We start from the raw sequence: 22,926 nt of genomic DNA on the forward strand, positions 1-22,926 counted from the left end.
GGGCAGGTCCGTGAATTGCTTGGCATAGGGAGCGATGTGAGAAAATCCACTTGGATTTTGGTTTAAACACTTGATAAAGGGAAAGAACCAGCAACAGATGTCAAAATGTGCCATGGGGAGTACAGAGGGAGGAGCACTTGGAACACCCTGAACTTGTGTCTGTGCTTTGCCATGTGGGCAATGGATGGATGGAAATACCAGAGCAAAATGTGGGCTGGGAATCACTGGTTTACCTCACTTTGCTCATTGGGAGGATATAATTTTCTTTTTTAACTGTTCTTCAAGATTCAAAATCTGTTTTCTGCTGATCATTTACTATTTTTCACTGTTTGGGGGTTTAGCATAGGCTTCTAACCATATATATATGAAAGAACAGAGTAGATTCTCTCAAGGTGGAAACTGTTACCTCACCTTCGGTTAAGAAATTTTTGCTGTGGCAGAAAAGAGAAAACTCATGTTATGCTCAAAAACTTGAGCTAAACTGTGTAATCCTTGCAGAATGAGGCATTTGCTGGAATATTTGAGAGTAAAACAGTTCTTAGACTGCTCTATGGCAGGATTTTTTTTTTCTTGGATCATGCTGAGGAAGCAGATTTTTGCACTAAAGAGGATGGAATATAAAAACCTCCTTTTCAGAGAGAGCATCTGTTGCATTAATGCAGTTTTCCCTGTGTCCTGCTTCCAGGACAGTGAGGGGGTTTCCCATCTGTTCCACCTTGAGGTCTCCATGACCCTCATCCTTGGGCAATGCAGTGATGAAACAGGTTGAGAGTTGTCTGTGGTGAGGCAGAGGGGATGTAAAACCCTTCCAGCTCTTGTGCTTCCTCTGTGTCGTTTTCTCACAGGGAAAAAGTGAATAACACAAAAAATTCAAAGCTGTTCAAACCAACATAATATCCCTTTGTTTCACAGCCACAGAGCCTGGTACAATAATCTACCTGTATGTGCTTTATCCAGTGATGTAATTAAGTTTGGATATCTGTCACATGGATCTTGTCAGAGTTTAGGTATGAACTTATTCTCTGATTTATATAGTCAATTAGAATTATGTGTTGTAATTGAAAACAAAATCATATTGCAATAATACATCCAATACTGAACTATATATCTGTGACTACTTTTAACAGTACAGAATAAATTTAATTTGATGGCTTGAGTCTATAATTTGGAGAACAGAAAGGGCCTCACCACCCTTGCAGGGAGGAATTCCTTCCCAGTATCCCATCTAACCCTGCCCTCTTCGATCAGCAACTCATCTTCTGCTCTCTTGTGTTTAATTTCATGACACCACCTTGCAAAGTAGATGCTGCTTTGGCTTCCAACTCCTTTATTCCTGATACTGTAGAGATGCAAAATATATCTTCCTAGAACAAGAAAGTTTTGACAGGACAGAAATGGATGTGCAGATGCTCAGGATTACGAAAGCTGTCAGTCAGGGCTGCTTAGAAATGCTCATCCCTGTTTCTGGGAAGTGTTATGTGATTTCAGATCTGTGTCTTTACATCAAGAGTCACAAAATCCATTAAAAAGAGCATTTCCACCATAGGAAAGGGACCTAATCAAACCCACCTTTAATGTCTCACAGTCAGTAGGATTTGGGTCCCTTCCTGACCATAGTCTCTTTGTTTTAGAGAGGTAGAATTGCCTCAAACTTCTGAGGAAAATGCTGAAGTTCTCCGAATTCAAGGTTCACACCTAATTCTGAAAGGAAGATTTAGTATTAGGAAATATCACGATTTAATTTATTTTTCTGTAAATATATTGATTTTTGTCTCAATTAGTTCATTACTTGTCACTGGAAGTTCATAATAACATCTGATGTCAGATGAGAGTATCTGACATGACATATGGATGTCATTGATAGGAAAGTCAAAATATTATCTTTATTTCAAACCATTTCATTTTTAAACAGCACAAATTACTACATTTTGCCTTATTTTTCCCCATCAACATTTCTGCTATTTTGTTATAATGAAACATCTTGACAGTTTGAATTGGAAAATATGAGACACCTTGGGAGTCAATGGGAGGAAGAGCTGTTTTCATTAGGCCAGAAATGTTATCTCAGTCTCACACATGGGTGTTAAAAACATCTGCTGCTCTAATTAGTTCACTGAGTATTTCATTTTTCTACATGACTTGGGCCGATCAGACACATCGCGCTGGGCTCTTTTACAACTGAAACACTGGCAATCACAGAAAATGCTTTTAGACAAAGCCTGGATGCTGACACTGCTCTGGAAACTGCTTTGAAACAGGAATTGTGAGTTTCAGCAGCCTCAAACAATGTGCTCACAGCGTTCAAACAAGGAGGTTTGAAAGGGGAGAAGTTTAATGTTCTGTGTGGTGACTTGCATGGAACTTGAAGGCATCTGAGGTATAATTAATGCTTAATATGGGTTTATTTTTGTGCACAGTGTTATGTTCCTGACATTTAATTATTTATTATAATTATATTATGTATTTTTATATTACACATGTGTATATAATATTTTAATCAGTGGATATATAACCATATGTGATAAATATAGAAAATTAATATATAAATAAATACATAAACGGTATGTAATTAATGTATATTATATAATTATGTAATATAAAAATATGATATATATGTTATAAATATATACTATAGTTAATATTTTATATAAAATAATACATATTCTAGAATAGACATTATAGATTAAAATATATAGAGATATTCCATTGTTGGAATATTAGTTCAGAGTAGATGATGGGAAGTTTTACTTCCCTTTTTCCCTGATAATAAATGACCAATTGCCTGTCACCTGACACTGAACCTTCAGTGATGAGTGGCTTTGTCTTAGATCCTTCTTTCCTTTTAGTCATGACAAAAAGTTTTGGGTAACTTCTCACTTCTGCTTCTTTGAAGATGAGAGAGCGGCTGCTTCTCTAGATGTTGGACATTCCCTGTATAACACGTTTGAAAGAGAAAAAAATGCTAGGATTGTGAAATTCCCAACAAATTGGGGTTGGCAGGACCTCTTGAGGTCATGGAGTCCAACCCCTTCTGAAGCAGAGTCACCTGGTTGTGCAGGACCATCTCCAGTTGGGTCAGAGTTTCTCCAGGGATTGAGTCTCCTGGTTCTCCTGGTTGTGGAGACAAAGTCCAACTAACAGAGTGTTTTCCAGGGTTCAGGTGACGTTTCGTCTGTGGTGAGGATCCAATCCCTTGGTCACCTCGCTGGCTCTGCACTGAGTCGGCTCCAGTAAATCCATGTCTGTCTTGTACTGGGAACCTGGAACTGGGCCCAGCACTCCAGATGTGCCTCCCTGGTCCTGAGGGGAGACACCACCTCCTGTGTCACGGGAAAAAGCTGTGATGTACCAATTACACAAATAAGGAGATCGAATCAAACATGACCAAATATGAGGGGGGAGATTATTTGGAAAGCTTGTATTTGGGTATTTATGGTTACATATGACTAGGTTAAACTGTTGGAAGTATGTGTTTATGTGCTTCTGGAAGGAAATGTTTACCTGCCAAACGCCAGCCTTGGTTTCATTGGAGTATTCAGAACTAGGGTTTTGGTTGTGAGTCATCTTTAGTCAGAGCAGAGCCTGACATTTCTATCTGAAAGGGCAAACACTGTGCACTGAGGTGGGGGATTTGGACCCATTTAGATTTTTTATCGACTGATGGAGTGTCTCAGAAGTGGAGGAGAGCAGGGAGTGAATATATTCTGTTTGCCTCCTCCCTGAGCTCTGTTTGATAGCCCAGTCTCATGAGGTAACGTGTGCCAGGTTGGTGTGGTTGTTCTAGAAATAAAAGCCAGGCTGGACTTTTTCAGAGGTGCATCAACATCCCTTAGAAAGCGTTGGAGCAGCTCCTCGTGGCTTGAAAATTATAAAGCTGTGGGTTACAATTTGGCTGCTGCCCATGTACATGAACCAGGGAAAATATTTGGTGCCCTTTACTTTGTGAAAATGCAAGGGAGCCACAGTAGAATTGTAAAATCATGGAATCCCAGACTGATTTGGGTTGGGAGGGACCTTAAAGCTCATCTCATTCCACACCCTGCCAAGGGCAGAGAACGCTCCTCTAGACCAGGTTGCTCCAAGCCCTGTCCAACCTGGCTTTAAGTACATTTTTAAGCCTCACTGCAGACTTTGTTTCCAGGTTTCAGACCTGTGTCTGTAAACTGACGGTTTTTCTTAAGAAAAATTCCCTGAAAGAGAAGTAACTCAAGAAAATGCCAAGAACAAACTTGTTCTAAACCAGGAGGAACTTCTTTCTCCAGAAGACTGACATCTGTTATAATCATCTCCTAATTCCAGAAGACAGGTTCTTTGTCATCTAAATAATACCCTTTTTTTTTCTATCACAGAAAGTGACAAAGTGAAATCCTTTCCTTATAATTCTGTGTTCCAAACTGATGCTCACGAATCTCCCAGCACTGGCTCAGCAGCTTCCACCCTCATCTCTAGACACTGTCAAACTTAACAAGCTTCTCTCTCGGTGCATGTTGATGTTCCTGACTCAGCTTGCTGCTCAACTGAACCCTAAGTAAAGATTTAATAGCCCTGATTTGCCCCTGGGTAGCTCCAGTTCCAATACTAAGAAACTTTGATCTGCTCTGTTGATCTGAGGTGGCACTGAAGGAAAGGTTGAAGTTCAAGTAGGTTGAATGGGTCTTGGAGCAACCTGGTCTAGTGGAAGGTGTCTGCCCATGGCAAGGGTGGGGGGGAACAAGATGAGCTTTAAGGTCCTTCCATCCCAAACCATTCCATGATTCTATGAGAGCTGTCAGGTTCCTCTCACTCCCGAGCACAAGGTTTCCTTCAGCCTGGTGAATAAATAGGGACAAACGCTGCTTAAAATACTTTGGGCAAGGAACTTGTGTGGGATTTCATTTTCCAGGGTCCATTCCTCACTTTTCACTTAAATATTTCCCTCCATCCTTCCAGACCAACTCTTTCCACAGGGTAATTGCTGCACATGGTTTTTAAAATGGTTGTTTTTTCCCAAATCCCTTCCCATCTACTGTATTCCCAGTGAGCGGCCAACTTGTCCAGTTTAAATAATTAAGGCAGGTTTTTTCAGGCCTTTAAAGTGTTTGTTAAAGCCAGGAAGGGGTCAGAGTTGGAGCTGCTGAACGTTTTTGCCAGTGGAAACGTATCCCAGTGTGTTCCTGGGATATCTTATTCCTACCAAGTTTTGCCTCTCTGTGTCTGGGCTATGAAATGGGGTTACAGAACTTTGGGAATGGAATTTGATGGAGACCTCTTGAGGGTTACCAGGAGCACAGGGCAGTCCTAACAGGGAAGCCTTGCTGGAATGCTTGTCTGGTTCCTGAATTTTTAAACATCAGGATATAGAGTTAGGGAAGAAAACAACTTGTCTCCATGTTTATCAGGAACTGCTGGCACAGCTGTGAGGTTTCTCGTGTTATTTTTATATAACACGAGGTTTTTCACGTTATTTTATTTACTGCTTTTCTGCAGCAAACAAATAAGGGGAAAAAAACTTAAATTATTTTTTATTCTAAGTAAAATTTTACAAGCAGAAATGTCTGTTTTGTAGAACATGGCAAAGGTTTTCAGAATATTAGAATTAACATCCTTATATTTGCTTTTTCCATAATGCCAGTGTGAGCCTGAGGAGCTTCATTGGCATCATTCCTGGTTTATAGGGAACATTCAGAGCTGGATTAGGGCAGAGAGGTGATAAAGGGACAGATATGTTGAGTTTCACTGTCGTTTCATCCCAGTAGAGAATTTCAACCTGAAGAAGGACCAATACATGGGTGATGTCTGATTTGAGGGGCTTGAGCCAGGAGAGATGTGCTGGAGATCGTGTTGAACAAAAAGAATTGAAGTAAAACATTGTCTCATTTTGAATTTTATTTGACTTTTGTTTAATAGTTTTCATCAAAATATGATGGAGAGATGGTTTTACTGAGAACAGCGCTGGAAGTACAATTGAAGGCATTATTATATTTAGGATAAATGATATTTGCTTAAAGCATTTCATGAAATGAAACATCCTTGAATATATTGAAGATTCAGAGTCACTTATAAATACATAATGAAATTTTTTTGACTGTATGGTATCATCATCATTCTTACAAGATATTTCCATTTTTTATAAGTTTTCTCAAATTTTAGAAGTTTTAAAGTAAAAGTAGTTCCAGCCTGATTTTGACAGCTGTCTGTAATCAACAGTTTGAACCTCAAAGTGTTTTCTTTAAAAAATTTAACTGTCAGATGAGCAGAATGAATCTTGAGAGCATCAACCACAGAGCAGGTCCAATTTTGTAAGCAGTGGAATTAAATTTCATAACCATAGGACTAAATTTCACAGCTAGGGAGGAAATAATTGTAAAATGGGTGCAGAGTTGTGATTTTTTTTTTCTTTCTTTGTTTCAAACTTTAATTTGGTGACTAAAGAGAGTAACTACAGAATGTGTTGTAAATATCTATCTACAAATAGGGTTTAAACCAACCAAACATTCAAGATCTGAAGGAAAAAGTTGTCAGGTTTCTGACAGCGAGTAGGGAACAAGCTCGTTAAAATACTGTTTATATACATATATTTAATATATACAAAGAAATATATATTTAATGTTCTAAAAGACACCATAACATGGTTGCTAATGGCTTTCTATTCTCGTTCTGCTGAGCACAGTGATGTAGATATTGTTTACACCTTTTGGAAAAGGTGGAATATGTTTTTACTCCAAGAACACTTTTCCTGTGCTGTGGTACAAGTGACATCTGATGGAAAGAAGAGCTTAACATGAGCTTTTCTGGTCTTAGATCACATTTCAGTGTATGAACTGAACTTCTAAGAGAAAATCTGTGAATAAATAAAATCCTAGGACTTTATGGAAGTTGGGAAGTAGGGGGTTGTGGCCAAGCTCTTGCTCAAAACCAGCTTTGATGTTCCCTCAGCTGCTCGTCTCCCCAAGTATCTCCGGGTGAAGCTTCCTCAGACTCTCTGGTTCTGTTCTAGTGGTTGAGTCACTGTGGAGACTTTTTTTCTTCTATTTAGTCAGAATTCCCTGTGCTAGTGATTTTCTTGTTTCCTTGGCCCTTTCCTGTGCACTGCTGAGAAGGGGTGAGGTCTGGCCTCTCCACAACCCCTCATACGGAGTTGAGCAGTTAAATCACTTTGTGCCTTTTCTGACCCTACCCTGTCTGGCTTGGGGGAACCCAACAGTGCTTCATGTGATCACATTTTGCTGATGGAGAAACCATTTCATGCATCACTTCATTGCTGTATTTCCCTTTTAATTAGAGTGAAAGAAACAAAATTTAAAATATCAGTATTTTAGAACATTTGTTTTGCTTGTACCTTATGTAGCCAGACAAGGTCAGGAAAGATTCTACAAGGATAAACCTGGTTTTGATGACTTTGTAACAGTTTTTGGTGCTTCTTCTTAGTTTCCATGTTCTGTTGGACTTGTCTCTGTTCCCTCCAGTTCATACCTATAAATGTTGGCAGAGGAGTAAGGAGGTATAAATAGCCTCTGAATTAATTTAGGCCAGTTATTAATAGTAGCCTGAAACTCCAAAAAAAAAGTGAAGTCCTGCAAGAACATTCCAGGAGGAGCAGCCAGGAGCAGGAAACCATCTGCCTGGAGATGGGGTAGGGAGGGTTTGGCAAGAGGTGACGTGGTTGAAGTCGTTATAGGGCGTCATAACTCACCAGAAAAGTTCCTCCCCATCCTCTTCTCCTCTGCCTCTGCTTTTATCCTCTCAGAACAGTAGCATTAGGATGTTGTTCATCTCTCTGATACCATCTGTTTTCCTTGGTGGGAGGGAGAAATGGGATTCACTCCAAGCCGTTCCAAATGTTTTTCCCTTGTTGGGGCTGAGATTCAGATGTTCATGTTCAGCTCCTCGTGCGGTTCAGTGGCACTTGGAGTCCTGCACCCGGGGCATCCTGATCCAGATGGCACCTGACCCAGGGAAGCTGGGGCAAGCTTTTCTGAAAAGGGTCAAGCTTTTCACTTTTTCTAAAAGGTGAAAAATCTCTACATTATTATGCTCATATATTTAAATTATATATGCTTACATAATAATGTCATATCTACATTGTAATGTTCCCAGAAATGGAACAGAAAGACTTTAACAACCAGAGTTAGGGTGTCTTTTAGAATATTAAATATATTAAATGTATATAATCACCTCTTTAAAAAGGGCTGAGGGGGTCACTGTGATATCAGAGGGCACTGGTTCATCGTGGAGCTGTCATTGCCTCCCTCTACTGCATTTACACTTTCTTCTCTCTTGGGTATTGACTAAATGCTTCCCCCTAAGCTTCTGTCCAGCTTTTATTCCATCCCTGTCCTACCTCCATCTACTCTTACATGTCTCTGTGATCATCTTGAAAACTGCTGATTTTTCATGTGTTTCTGGATTCTTTCATGTTCCACTCCACATTCTCTTTGTTTTCTCTCCATTCCAATAGTGGCCAGTTGTCCTGCTCTCCTCTTGGCTGTCCTCAATTTTTAGCCCTGCATTTTTATTCAACAGGCAGCTGACATGCTGAGCACAATGCTGTTCTTTTTTTATTTGCTTTTTTCAGTTTGTATTTAGATGCCTTTAAACCAGTGAATCTCACCAAAAAGCTGAGGCTGAGAAACTGGGAAGAGCTTCTTGGGACTTTTTCCTGGCTTTTGCAGCATCTCCTGCAGAAGAGTTTTCTGCAAGTGCCTCTTTTGCCTGACAACACTGTGGAAAGCTGTCAAAACCAACTGGAAATTCTGGGGATTGAAATCCTGTCAGATCAGTCCCCAAATCCGAGAAAGTTCTGGGTTGGAAAGGACCTTAAAGCCCATCTCATCCCACCCCCTGCCATGGGCAGGGACACCTTCCACAGGCCAGGTTAGAGCAACCTGGCCGTGAACACTTCCAGAACTGATGCATCCACAACTTCTCTCATTGGTTCCTATTTCCCAGGCAATAGATAGCATTATTATATTTTTTAATGTAAATTCCTTTCTTTCCTTTAAATTAAGTCCTGGTAGGGTGGGGTTTATCTTTTTTAGGCCACGGAGGGGTTGAATTTTTATTTTACCTTCATGAAACTCGAAGGAATGATGTGTGTATTGAGATATTGGCAGATGCATCTCCAAGTTACAAGAGCTGTGGTAAATTAATAAATGCAGTGTTGTTTGATAGTCATCCAAACTGAAAACTTTAATGTGTATCATTCAGTGTATTTTTTATGTGGGGTTTTTAATTGGGTTTTTTTTGAGGGGAACATCCATATTCCTACAGGAACCCTTTAATTGCCTTCTCTGGGTCTCACAAAGAGAATCCACATAGGCTGAAAAGTGACAAAGGACCTTTCACCTGTTAAATTACAAATCTGTTGTAAATATTTCAATATAAATGAGCATAAAAGCGTTTTGATGAGTCAGAGAAAATTGTCAAATACCAAAGAGCACTGGAATATTGGGGACCATGTGGGAACATTTATCAACTAGTGGTTTTCAGCGTTATCAGTAGAAATGGTGCTGGAATAATTAGAATGGAAATAAACTGATGAAATCATAAACTATCTGGATAAAATGGTAAAAGCATAAGGAAAACCCTTGATTCTTTTGCTTACACTGAAAAACAGGGATTATTAAGTTTGGTTGTGGAAAAAGGTGTATGAAATACTGGATTGATGCAGTTCAGAAAAATGAGCATAAAATGCACCTGCTTGGGTGTTGTACTCTGAAACAGGTGGAATTATAATATTGGCAATTAACTTGAGCATTTTAAATTGGGATTTGGAGTATATTAGAACACCTTTCCAAGCATAGGTACAAATATTGTGGCCTAGTTATAATCCAGGGAGATCTGGGTGTAATTTCTCGGTTTTACTTCTGTTAGTGTAGTACCTCCTGCAGTGGTGGGTCTGGTTTGTTTTGTAGTTGTCTAAATAATTTGATATGTTCAAACATTTGATACCTGGTATGGAAAGTGGGTCCATTTAAATACCATTGTTTTGCTAATTCAGTCCAGGACTGGAAATTCCGTATTTCTCTTCCCTAAGCTCATAACTCTGTGTGGGCCCGGTATGGGCTCCTTTTCACATTTCTGGTCACCAGAGAAGATTGTACAATGGAAATCTTGTGTTTATTTATAAGTTGCTGCCAGAAAAATCAAAGCCAGAGGGCTCCTCCTGCCCATGTCCAGGTAGGACTTAATTCAGCAGGTGGGTGGATGCTCAAATTTTGTCTACTTCTATGTCCATGGTTTTTAATCTTGCTCCAGGCTGTGACACTGGACATTTAGCTTTCCTTGTGCTTGCTCTGGGGATGTTTTAGCCCTTGGAGTGTCTGCTAAACTAAATGAGCTGGGACAAGGCAAGTCCTTATGTTTTATAAGAGTGAATGTTTAGGATAAACAAGGGAAATACTAAAAAAAAACCCCAAAGCAAATAGTTGTTGCTGAATGAAAAGAATGTGGCAAAATGTTTGAATCTTCTAGAACTGTTGTACCCACACCTGCAATTCCCAATTATCTGCTAAACCCTTCCATTAAGAATCAAGCCCTTGTATTTCTGGAGAGGAACAATTTGGTGCAGTTCTGGCTGATGAGCCCCGTTTACAATGAAAGTGATAAAATTCTCTTCAGAAAGTCATTGCTAAGATTGCATAATTGGGCATTAAAGTTCTGATTATACTTTACAAACTCTGGGACTTTGTTAAAAACCTGCCATTCCAATATACCGAATTTCAGTGTTTGACAGCTCAGCTGTGAGAGGGTTTTTAGAGAACATTTGTACCATAAGAACAGCATGTTAATTGACTAAAAAAAACTGGGACAGATTAATCATGGGAGAGAACAGGATACTTAAGAGAATGGAGTTATAGAGCCCTCTGCTGATGAATTCCTTCCTGGAAAGGGTGGTCAGGCACTGGAAGGGGCTGCCCGGGGAGGTGGTGGAGTCCCCATCCCTGGAGGTGTCCAAGGAATGACTGGATGTGGCACTCAGTGCTCTGGGCTGGGTGACAAGGTGGGGATCGGGCACAGGTTGGACTCGATGGTCTGGGAGGGCTTTTCCAACCTCAGTGGTTCTGGGATTCTGTGAGTTAGAAAATTAACCTACAGAGAATATTTACTAACCATCAAGCCTCCTCTCTTGGTTTGGTTTCCGACATTGTTGATCGAACGTGAGCCCCTTCCAGCGCATGTCAGTGCCAGGACTGATGTCAGAGGCTTTGGAGGAGGATGGAGCAAACTAAGCAGAAACCTTTATTTTCTATGATGCCCTTAAACATACTTGTTCTTATACCTACTGTGTAATAAACCTGAGTTTTGAGGTGTTCCAGTCGCTAAAACGTAGAGTGATGTTGTCTGCAGCACTCTGAGAGTGACTGACCTAAGACGATAATCTGGACCTTGATAATGAGTTTACATCCTCAAACTGGTGAATATTTATTTATTCATTTTTAATGTATTAAAGGGAAGCAGGGTTTGTGTCAGCCAATCCTGGAATCAGAGAATATCCTGAGTTGGAAGGGACCCACAAGGATCATTGCAGTCCAACTCCTGCCCCTGTGCAGAGCTTGTTTGTTGTTCTTTGAGGACAGAGCTCTGGTAGGGCTTTCGATTTTTTCCCGGATTTAGAAAGCCAAGGCTTCCTGGCACAGTCATTTCCTTGGAAGAGAGAGGAGCTGTCCTGAAGGTGCCCTTAAATCTGCTGTTTTCTTGTACAAGGGCTGACACTGATGGCACTGTGGGCTGGGCTGGTGGCACTGGTGCTGCTGCAGATTGGGAGCTTGGTGTTTGCAGGGAAAGGCCCCCCCTCCGCCCCCGTTCCCCAAGGAAGGAGATGATTTAATTTCAGACAGCGAGGCTGCTCTGAATTCATCTTGAGATGATTGGGGGAACCAGCACTGGCAAAACATGTTTAAACCACAAACAGAGAATGCATTTAAGTGTTAAAAACTGGGCTTCTGAGAGAAAGTGAGAATGTGCCGCCCACAGATTTCCTTAGGGAAAAGAAATCAAATTTTAAGAAATCACTTGCCAGTACTACATTATATCATTCTTGTGATCTCTGATGGCTGTGTAGGCAATCAGAATCATGGAATCATGGAATAATTCCATAATTCTATGATATACATTGAAATTCTCAGGTATTCATGGGCAATGAGGTATTTATAGAGATCAATGTCTGCTTTAATATCGAATTGTGTTCTCATATTCAGCAACCAATTTTCATGGCTACTTTTGGGAATTAAGCCTTTGAGATTTCACTTGTGCTGACATTTTGCTCTCCAGACATAGAATAGGCTTTTGCATTCCCATAATCCGATTAATGGACAGATATGGAAGCATCTTCCAGCACAGCATTAATGGGGACAGTGGAAAAATGGGGAACCCTGGAAAAATCTTGTAGCCACAGCCAGGAAGGGGCACAGAATAACAGAAGAAAGAGGAACTCATGGACACAAAAGAGTTTTGTTTTGTTGGTTTTTTTTTTTTTTTTTGTCAAAATATAGAATATGGAATAAAGGGAGGTAAGTTTTTAGTAGCGATGAACAGTGGTAAGAACGAAATTACGTGTTTGTGCAGTTCAGAGGGAAAACTTGGATGTTTATGTAAGGACTCAGAGAAGATGGGGATGGTTATATAGTAAAGAGAGGCAGCCTGACTTTTGGAAACAACTGTAGTGGTGCATAACTTAAAAACCAGATGTGGATGTGTTGGGGAGCTGAAGGGTGGAGGGGTTTGGATGGAAAACCTGTGCTTGGGGTGTGAAGGGGTGGAATCAACAAGTGTTAGGACGGGGAAGGAAGGAGAGGATGGGGCAGATGAGAAGTTATTGCTGGTGAATATCTGGAAAACCAGAAAAGACTAAAGAATAAGATACCCACCCAGATAACTGCTGGGAAATACGAGGGATATACACAGGAGTGGTGACTTATGGGATAGAAGCTACTGGTAGAGTTGGAGTGGTGGAGAAGGTTGGCAGAAATCCTGGCATGGCATCAGAACTGCATGTTGTAATGATTAAAAAAAATATCCCATTTTTTTCAGAGAGGAAAAGATTTTTCAGAAAGTTTTGTTGTTGGATGTGAACATTTCCATGGGGGAGCAAGCAACTCACATTTTCTAGGCAGTTTGTTGTATGATTTCAGATGTTTCAGAATTACAGATGACTAAGCAAGTAAGTGTTATGTGTTGAAAATGGACTTAATCTTCTGGTTTGGACTTCAGTCATATAGTGCCTGTCCCATCCACACCTGAGCGAGGCAGCAGTAACAGGGAGGAGGAGAAAGGTCCTTTGTCCCTCGTGATGAGACGCTGAGGGGCTGGAGCGTGTCCAGGGAAGGGAAAAATGCTGAGGAAGGGTCTGGAGCACCAGGAGTGGCTGAGGGAGCTGGGAGGGCTCAGCCTGGAGAAAAGGAGGCTCAGGGGGGACCTTCTGGCTCTCTGCAGCTCCCTGACAGGAGGGTGGAGCCAGGTGGGGGTCGGGCTCTGCTCCCAGGGAACAAGGACAGGATGAGAGGAAATGGCCTCCAGCTGTGCCAGGGGAGGGTCAGGTTGGATATTGGGAAAATTCCTTCCTGGGAAGGGCTGTCCTGCCCTGTCACAGGAGCGGAGTCTTCATACCTGGAGTTCAGAAAATCTGTGGATGTGGCTCTTGATGACATGGTGTAATGGTTGGTGCTGGTTGACAGTTGATGATTTTAAGATCTTTTCCAACCTTAACGATTCCATGATTCCACATCTGTGCCTGGCTTCTGCCAGAGAATCAACTTTCATTGGGAGTTACAGTTGTCACTTTTAATTAAAACTTTCTTTTTCAGCAGCAGTTTGTAGCTGCACATCATCATCCCTGGAACTCTTGTTCTGCCAGCTCAGCACAATAACCCCAGTTTTCCTGCAATAAGCTGCTGCTAAGCTGATTAATATGTCAGGAATAATGCAGATGGATTGGGATGTAAAGTGCTGAAAAGTAATTGGGTGTTCTGTAGGATCCTGGCCCTCTCTGAGGAAGAAACCCAGACTTAATGAAAGTTGTATTGCTCCTATTTAAATACCAGTTTGTTTAGTTGATGCATTTAGCAGGTAAATGATGTTTTCTCTGCTATTCCTTTGCAGAGCAGTTCCAGCCATTGCACCATAAAACAAGAAATAAAGCATATTTCAGTCTAAATTTCATACCAGCTAATCTTTTAAACTAAAGGATTACTTCAAATCAAAGCTGAAACACATCAAAGATCCAAGTTGAGATTTAAATTCCCTGCTTTCCAGACAGCACACTCTCCAAAGAAATTTCTCACATTTATTGGGATTCTCTCCTGCTTAAAATGTCTGCAGGGTGAGCTGTCAAACTGGTTGTAATTTCTAGCAATTAAGAGCATAATGATTAATTTTCAACATGTGCCACTAATATGCAACAAATTACTGAAACTCTGCTGGTTCAATTAAAAATCTGCACAAAACTGGGGTTTTCCTTGAGGTTATGCAAAAACTGTCTTTAGGGAGAACAGGATACAGGTTTTTAATAATAAAACCAACCATAGCAACTGTTTTTACTGTCATTAAAATGTCTTTGTTCTTGGTATTATCATCTATGATTAAGATTGTCTGAAAATCATTTAGTCAGAAAATTTCTGTCTAGAAATTTCAAGGCAAGGCCAGTAGTAAAGCTTGGAATTAATGGATATCTTATCAGAAAAGATAAAGATTTGGTCTTACATCGCAAAGAGGGGTGTAAGGTTTGGTAATTCTGGTAAGAACTGATACTTTGTAGAAATATTTCTGTCTTAAATTTTACTCTTTTTGCAAAAGTCCCAGATCTCAAGGTGCTTGTAGCAAAGAGAGTGAAACTTTCCATCATTAATATTCTTGGGAGACAAAAGGTAAAGCTGAAATCTGATTATTCATGCTTCGTTATTTTATTTTATTTTAGGATTAGCAAAATCTGAAGATGAACCTGAATGCAGACTATTGTAATGGGAATATAATGAAGGGAATTCAATTATCCTGCATTAAATGGCATTTCTGGGTGAGATATGCTGGTTATCTGTGCAAGAAAACAATTCAGAGAATATTTCACACTCCTCTTTTTGATAAGCCCAATTCCCTTTTGGAAGCTTCCTAATGATTCTCTTATTGTGACTTCAGAACCATAGTTTCTTAATCTTTTCAGGAAGATTAATGAAAACTATTACAAATGGCTTATACATGTGGAATATCTAAATTCCTGATTTTGGAACGTGACAGTGAACTGCCTGATTCCCTCATCTGGCTCTGGGGGGAGGGGGGAGTTTTGGGCAAATACCCTTTCTTCTAAGCAGAGTATGGAAAATTATAAATTAAAGAAAATATATATTGGTTTCTAGTGGAGAATCACAGAATCTTGTCTACCCTAAGGAAGGCACTGGGAGTTTTCCAGTTTGTTCCATAGGCCAGAATTTATGTTATATTTTCTTTGAAAAGAGAGTTAATAACAAGGACTACACATATGAAATGGAGCAAAGCTGAGAAATGGAGCAAAGCTGGAATTAAAGAAAGAAACATGAAACAACCCTTACATTTCCTTCAGCCCAAAGTCTTTTCCTCACTGATACTCTCCTGGCATTGGCCAGACATCCACTTTTCTTCCCTTCTAATTAATTATGTGTGCTGCTTAGATGATTTACATAGTGTCCATTTCCAGTCTGGGTCACTGAAATAATGAGAGAACTTCAAAGCTCTCAGAGTCATCTTAATTTCCAGCCCCACATTTCAATTAGCAACACAGCCCTATTAATAATTTAGAGATTTAAAAAAAAAACAGAGGAAGATTCTCTCTGCAGATCTGAGCAGAGGGAATCTTTCTCCATCTCTTCTACCTCTTCATCCACCTTTTAGTTTTTAAATGTGGTGCTCACCCTTCTGTGATCTGCACCTTTGTGGGCACCATCTTAGGGCTGTTTTGTGTGAAACTCTGAGTTTGTACTAATTTGTTTCTTTGCTCAGTCAGCTGTGTAACTTTAACACCTCTACTTTGTATTCTTTATTCTAGCCAAGGCTTTTGTCTATAGCCATAACACTGTCCTTGTGACAGGAGAGCTGCGCTTATATAACTCTTACATCAGTCCTCCCTGCTAGTTTGCATTTTATTACCATTTTCCCATTCAAAATGTTCTGATGACATGTAATCTGCTTATTCTTTGTCTGAAAAGCAGCAGCCCTTCCTTCAAGATTTTCTTTTTTTCCACTGAAGATATCTGGGTGGGAAGGTGCATTGATGCAGCAGAGATTGCAATCCTGCTTTCTGCCCCTCTGCCAGCTCAGGTGACACCCCACCTGCAGTGCTGCTTCCAGCTCTGGGGTCCCCAGCACAGGAAGGATGTGGAGCTGCTGGAGTGAGTCCAGAGGAGGCCTCGGAGCTGCTCCAAGGGCTGGAGCCCCTCTGCTCTGGAGCCAGGCTGGGAGAGCTGGGGGTGTTCACCTGGAGAAGAGAAGGCTCCAGGGACAACTTAGAGCCCTTCCAGTGCCTAAAGGGGCTCCAAGAGAGCTGGAGAGGGACTTTGGACAAGAGCCTGGAGGGACAGGACACAGCAGAATGACTTCCCACTGTCAGAGGTCAGGGTTAGATGGGATATTGGGAAGGAATTGTCTGTGAGGGTGGTGAGATCCTGGCACAGGTTGCCCAGAGAGGCTGTGGCTGCCCCATCCCTGAAAGAGTTCAAGGCCAGGTTGGATGGGGCTTGGAGCAACCTGGGATAGCAGAAGGTGTCCCTGCCCAGGGCAGGGGGTGGAAGTGGATGACCTTTAAGGTCTCTTCCAACCCAAACCATTCCATGGTTCTGTGATATCAGGAAACGAAAGAGCTCAGGAGTTTGGGTTTCAGCCTCCTCTCGTGTCAGTAACTGGTGCTGTGTCCATGTCCAGTCTGGCTCTGAGCTCTGGGAGTGCCGAATCCACTGGGAGTTGTCAGGGATGAGTGGCCTTGGCTGGGATCAGTTGGGGGTCTCCACTTTGGAGACTTCAAGTGGGATGGGTTTTGGGAGTGCTCTGGCTCTAAAGAAGCCACTATGCACTTCTACCTCTTCTTGAATGGTAAAACACCTCTGGGAGAACCATAAGGAGATGATGGAAAGTGGTATTAATTCAGTGATTGATATATTTGTGATTTCCAAGCTGGATCATGTAACTTGCTGCAAAGAGCCAACTTACTTGCATACAAATTTTGTTGATTGTGCTGATAATAAGAGAAAGAAAGAAGGAACAGAAAAATCATCACTTATCTGTGATGTAGCACAAAGGAACCACTGAAACGACTTCTCTGCTGCTTTGAATATAATTAATATTTTCTGAACCCTCTGGCAAATTTGCCATTATGGCTCAGTTCAGCCTTGCAATGCTCCCATTCTCACTTCCAAGTTCTTTATTTTCTCAGTAATTCTCAATTCTTTAATTTCTCAGGTTTTCTCAGTAACTTTCTAGCACTACCAGCTCACTGAAATGGTGATTTCTTGGAATTTTCTGAAGGGAATTTCAAGAGCATGAAGGATTTTATGTTTGATACCCTGTCACATAGCACAGGCTGGTCCCACAGTAGCTGCTGGGTTTTGTCCTCTTTGAATTTTTGTTCAGGTTATTCAGTGCAACAGGAAGCCAAGACCTCCCTGACATGAGAACAATTAAATGAAGTGTTACATGGAAAACTTGTTTGGTAGAAAAATTAAATCCATAATTAATCTTTCCTGAAAAACAGAAAATTAACAATTGATTTATCCTACCAATTATATATTGGCAAATTCTGTGGGTTTTTTGCAGTAGCATTTTAACTTCCTCTGTTTTTCAGATCCCTGCTGACTCTTTAGAAGAACGTCATGGAATTCCAAGGTGGTTTGGGTTGGAAGGGACCTTAAAGTCCATCCAGTCCCACACCCTTTCATGAGCAGGGACACCTTCCACTATCCCAGGTTGCTCCAAGCCCTGTCCAACCTGGCCTTGGACACTTCCAGGGATGGGGCAGCCACAGCTTCTTTGGGCAACCTGTGCCAGGGCCTCACCACCCTCACAGCCAACAATTCCTTCCCAATATCCCAGTCTAACCCTGCCCTCTGGGTACCTCTCATCATGTGTAGGCCCCATTGCAGAGGAAAAAACTTCTGAGATGAAAAAAGAAATTCTTCTATCTTGTGTTCTGAAAAAAACCTGCTGCTTTCCTGTTCTTGCAAGATTTCTTGGAGGTTTGGAGTTTGTCAGGCTGTTTCATCCCATCTTTAAATCAGTTTTGTGAACATGCTGTCTTTGCAGCAGGGAAGGAATGTCTTCTCTTGTGCTTCCTTAGAAACAGGGATTAGTGGCTTTGCCTCACAAAAGATCCATTAATTCAGAAGAGATGATATTTTGTTGTAATTAATTTACATAAAACTCCTGTTTTGCTTAGATTAAGGATTTTCTTTAGAAGAGAACAAACTGCAGATGCTGATAATGAGATACTTGCTTGAAGCTGATAAGTAACAGGTTATATTTGTGCTTCTTTCATAGTTTCTTTATCTCATTCAAGAAATAATATGATTTTTGAGTTCTCTTGGAGTGAATAATCTCAGTGTGTCGTGTGTGACGTGTTGAGCAATGACCTCTAATCCCCACCAGGAAGAATTACAGTTCTTTCACTGGTTTAAGTGGGGAAAAGCACTGAGCACTGGTGTTTCCATGAGGAGGTGGGAAGCCTTGCAGGAATTAAGGAATTTGATGAAGCATTGATGTGACTCAGCTCCGGCAGTCGGGGGGTGGCTCTTTGCTGACTCTGTTGGGCTGATCCCTTTCCTCAGGAAAGAAAAGCTCTGAAAATTAGGATAGAACAAAATGTAGGTAAGAAAAGTGTAATTACGAAGGCTGAAATTAGTTCAGGGTGAGAATTAATAATACTGAAATTATTAAAAGTTTTAATTACCCCAAGTCCACAGGGCATGAAATGTTACTCTTTTCAAGCACGGGCTCTTCAATTCCATTGTGGTACAAAGAACAACAGAACTCCGAGGGGATTTTTTAATAGATTTTTCAGCATTTCTGTGTGTTTTCTTTTTATTTACCAAGGGTAAATAATGAAGCAAATTACAGACATGTGCAAACCCACTTCTTATCAAAATATATTGAAGTGCAGCCTTTCCTGTAGCCATTCCTGCAGCAAATAGTCCCTCAGGAGCACTTTCTGTAGGGGAGTCACCTCACACTCATTTTCTCACAGGACCTTAGCAATGCACCACAATTCAGGTTCAAGTTCCTTTGCTATTCAAGTATTAATCTCTTTTTATATCCAGCTTGTTCATCTCTTTGACTCACATCTGGAATTGGGTTGGTTTGTGTCTCCTGAAGAGGACATTTCCAGTAGATAATCCAAATAATCCACAAACCTATTTTATCATCACAGTCAGGCCTTACCAAAGCTTTCGAGGAAGGCAGAGTAATTAACTCACTTTTGTTTATCTGCTTCATTTTTTCCCTCTAACTTTTAAAACAACTTTCTCTTAAAGAAGAAATTACGGTTATTTTTATGAACTGCAATAATAGAAATGCTTTTGTTTGCATAAGCAAAAGAAAAAAAAAACCTTTAAAAATTGGTTTGGCTGCTGTAATTGCTATTTTTAGTGTGGTTCTAACACTTGGCTATTTGTAAACTTTCTGGCTGTTTTTTTATCCTGGTTTTGTTGTGGGGTTTTATTATACTGGTGTGTTTGATGCCTGTGCCCACAGCAGAGGAGAATAAAGCCCAGCAAAGTGCTTTGTAATTCCTGTGGGAAGAAGGGTTTGCCAGGGAGTTTTTGAAGTCTGTGTCACTGTTCAGTTGTTCATTATCTTCCAATGGTTTGAAAAGCTACAAATAATTTGTTATGCCAAGGGCATTTATTTTTACTGTGTCAGGGTTTGAATTATATTGCTTCCTGGTGTGAATCCCAAGAGGTTGGGCAGCTCCAGAGGTGGCTCTGGTTGGGAATTACGTGTTGTGGGACAAGTGCTCTGTCAGTTTTCATCTGTTTTGGTCTTGCGCAGTTGACTGAATGATTTGTGAAGATTTCTGGAACTAAAGATGCAGTGCAGGTATCAGTGGGGACAGACTGGGGTTGAGGGAATGGCGAGCCTTATTTTGCTTTACTCGGACTAATTCAATGCATTTTTTTCCCTAAACATAACTCAAAGCCTTGTAAGTGGTTTAGAAAATGGCAGTTGAATGTTTAGCCCTTCTTGCCTTTGTGATAACATGTTCCAGGACAGACTGATTTATCTATAATGTTAAAATGACTTCTCAAGAGGACAATATCTATTCCAGATTTAGGGACTGCCTGACATTATAAAATCTACTTATTGACTACTCTCTCCATTCCGCAGTGGTGAGTTAAAATGTTTTGTTCCAGTGACAAGTAATAAGACCCAGTTTTGTAAACTCGCTTGAGGGAGTTAGAGGTACTCACAGAAACTGAGGGAGGGTCTGCAGCACTTGGCATTGAGGATGGGAGAAGTTTGGGAACGGGGAATCTTCCCAGACGTCTATTTTACTGCAGAAAAAGGCCCTTCTGTGAGTTTTCAGCAGCCCAAGGTGGTACAAGAGGAGCAGGAATGGCTGGCGACCCAACCACCTGCTCTGGGGTTGTGTTTGTTCTGGCTCTGTAAGCAGGGAAATTTGTGTTCTTTATTCCTCTGGTTGAGGACTCAGTGGAAATGCCTCAGCAGTGACTGTGGGAAGCTGAGGAACTCTGCTGGTGTCAGAGGAACCACGTATAACACTAATTTCTGAGAGAGAATCAGAACCTGTGCCTGATTCACCACCATGACTCACGATCCAGGGACTGACACATCCCTCTGTGCTTTGATGAACATGATTGTACTTCTAACTCTACACAGTTATTTTCACTGTTAAACCAAGCAATGGTTGTGGCTGGGCTTGGAGTGTGTCCTTCTGTCCTGGTGTAGGGAAAAGCTGTTGGGTTGAGGTTGTGTTTTGTGATTCCACTGGCAAGTCACACTTCTCCATGTTCTGGAGAAAGGTAGAACAAGAACTGCAAAATACAGAGATTCTCAGGAAAACTGTATTCATGGACTGCAGACTTGATGATAAATCTAAAGAAAGGGTCCCCAAAATGCTGTTGGTTTCAGTAACCTGTGTTTTCTCCCCTTTTCCTTCAGTATGCTGCTTGGAGATGACAACCAAAAGGAAGATCATCGGCCGCCTGGTGCCGTGCCGGTGTTTCCGAGGGGAGGAAGAGATTGTGTCCGTGTTGGATTACTCTCACTGTGGCCTGCAGCAGGTGCCAAAGGAGGTTTTCAATTTTGAGAGGACCTTGGAGGAGCTTTATCTTGATGCCAACCAGATTGAAGAGCTACCCAAGGTAATCCATGTTCTGCTGGAAGACAAAGTTGAGTCCTTAAATGTGTGTTGAACAGGGTTGGCTCCTTCAGCTTGGAGAAGAGGAGACTGAAGGGAGACCTCATTGCAGTTACAACTTCCTGGGGAGGGGAAGAGGAGGGGCGGGCACTGATCTCTGCTCTGTGGGGACCAGGGACAGGACCCAAGGGAATGGCCTCAAGTTGTGTCAGGGCAGGGTTAGGTTGGATCTCAGGAAAAGGTTCTTCCCCCAGAGGGTGGTTGGGCACTGAACAGGCTCCCCAGGGCAGTGGTCACAGCACCAAGGCTGCCAGAGCTCAAGGAGTGTTTGGATGATCCTCTGGGGCACCTGGTGAGGCTCTTGAGGATGGGCCTGTGCAGGGCTGAGGGTGGGACTCAATGATCCTTGTGAGTCCCTTCCAGCTCAGCATATTCTGCAATTCTGGGTCCTGCTGCTGGCAGAGGAAGGGCTGGTAGTTCGGGGGGTTCAAGGACAACTTTGCACAGTTTCCTTCTTGAAAAACAGGAGAAACTGTGCCAAAGCAGCCAAACCCTTGTTCTTGCACTCCATGCTGAATGGGGTGGAGCAGGACACAGAGGACTCCTTCCCAGCACAGGAACATGGCCAGTGGAACCTTACACTGGGAAATGAACAACTGTCCAAAAGAAATGGTTCTGCATGAGTAATTCCTGTGGCATTTGGTACCTTGATGAGGAGCCACTATATTTGGATCCTCTTTATCCCTGCTTTTCAAAGCAAAGTCTCTGTCAGGATGAGCCTTTTATCCTTCTGGGATACCAGTGGGACCCTTCCGACTCAGAATATTCTGTGATTCTGTTGGGAAGTGCCAGTGCTGAGTAGGAGTTTCACAACTGCAATGAGATCACCTAAGTTATCCTTCCTGAGCAAAACTCCTCTTACAGAATCTTTCAATCTGTTCTTCCTGCTGATTAATATTTACTAGGAGGAATTAGAAGTTACTGTAACTTAAGTATTCTGGAAAGAAAAGAGAGCAAGGTGGTGGAAAAACCAATTAATGGCAGGTGCTGGCTACATAATGAAGCATGAAGGGATGTAATCCAGCCCTTAATTGAATTTCTCTCCACAATAATGAAAGATGCTTACAAGTCTTTAATTAAACACTGTCCCCTGTAATCCACTCTCCATCATCTCACAGCACATTTCTCAGTTAGGCTGCACAGAGACTTCCTAGAAATTCTATTTCCAAATGTAGAAAACGTGCTTTTCCTGTTCCATGGAGTTGCTTTACTGGGATGTGATGGGTCACTGCTTGAGGTTATTCACTCCATCCCTAGTTCTGCACAGATGGGAAGGCAGGGAAGCTCCAGGAGCTTTAGTTCATGGAAAAAATGGCTGTGAATTTTTTTGAAATTCCTTATCATCTTCAACTTGATCATGTTTAAAAATGTAATGATAAAATTATAAAAAATATAAAATTGTTATAAAACCACTGCTAAAAACTCGAAGTCCTGATTTACCCTGATTGCTTTCACTGATACTTCACTCTAGAACCCAATAAATTATTTTGCATTAAGCTGATGCATTCAACTCATTCTGCCTGCTTTTATTTTTTTTTACTTTTACCTTACATTTGATG

The 22,926-nt window shown here is 41.3% G+C and overlaps 1 protein-coding gene across 7 annotated transcripts in view; it reads left to right on the forward strand.

Moving 5' to 3' along the window:
• The window catches only part of LRRC7 (leucine rich repeat containing 7), a 195,761-nt gene that overhangs the window by 110,623 nt on the left and 62,212 nt on the right, over nt 1-22,926 (forward strand). For all 7 annotated transcript variants that reach the window (XR_007627669.1, XM_050306383.1, XM_050306384.1 and 4 more), the window contains exon 2: nt 21,109-21,311. Coding sequence is in view for 6 of the 7 variants with exons in the window: in XM_050306381.1 (XP_050162338.1) it covers nt 21,109-21,311 (203 nt within the window). In the remaining variant the exon portion in view is untranslated. The remainder of the gene's footprint in view (nt 1-21,108; nt 21,312-22,926) is intronic.

Source organism: Myiozetetes cayanensis, unplaced genomic scaffold (genome assembly GCF_022539395.1).
Source record: "Myiozetetes cayanensis isolate MyiCay16 unplaced genomic scaffold, myiCay2020 scf12, whole genome shotgun sequence".
Taxonomy (NCBI): domain Eukaryota; kingdom Metazoa; phylum Chordata; class Aves; order Passeriformes; family Tyrannidae; genus Myiozetetes; species Myiozetetes cayanensis.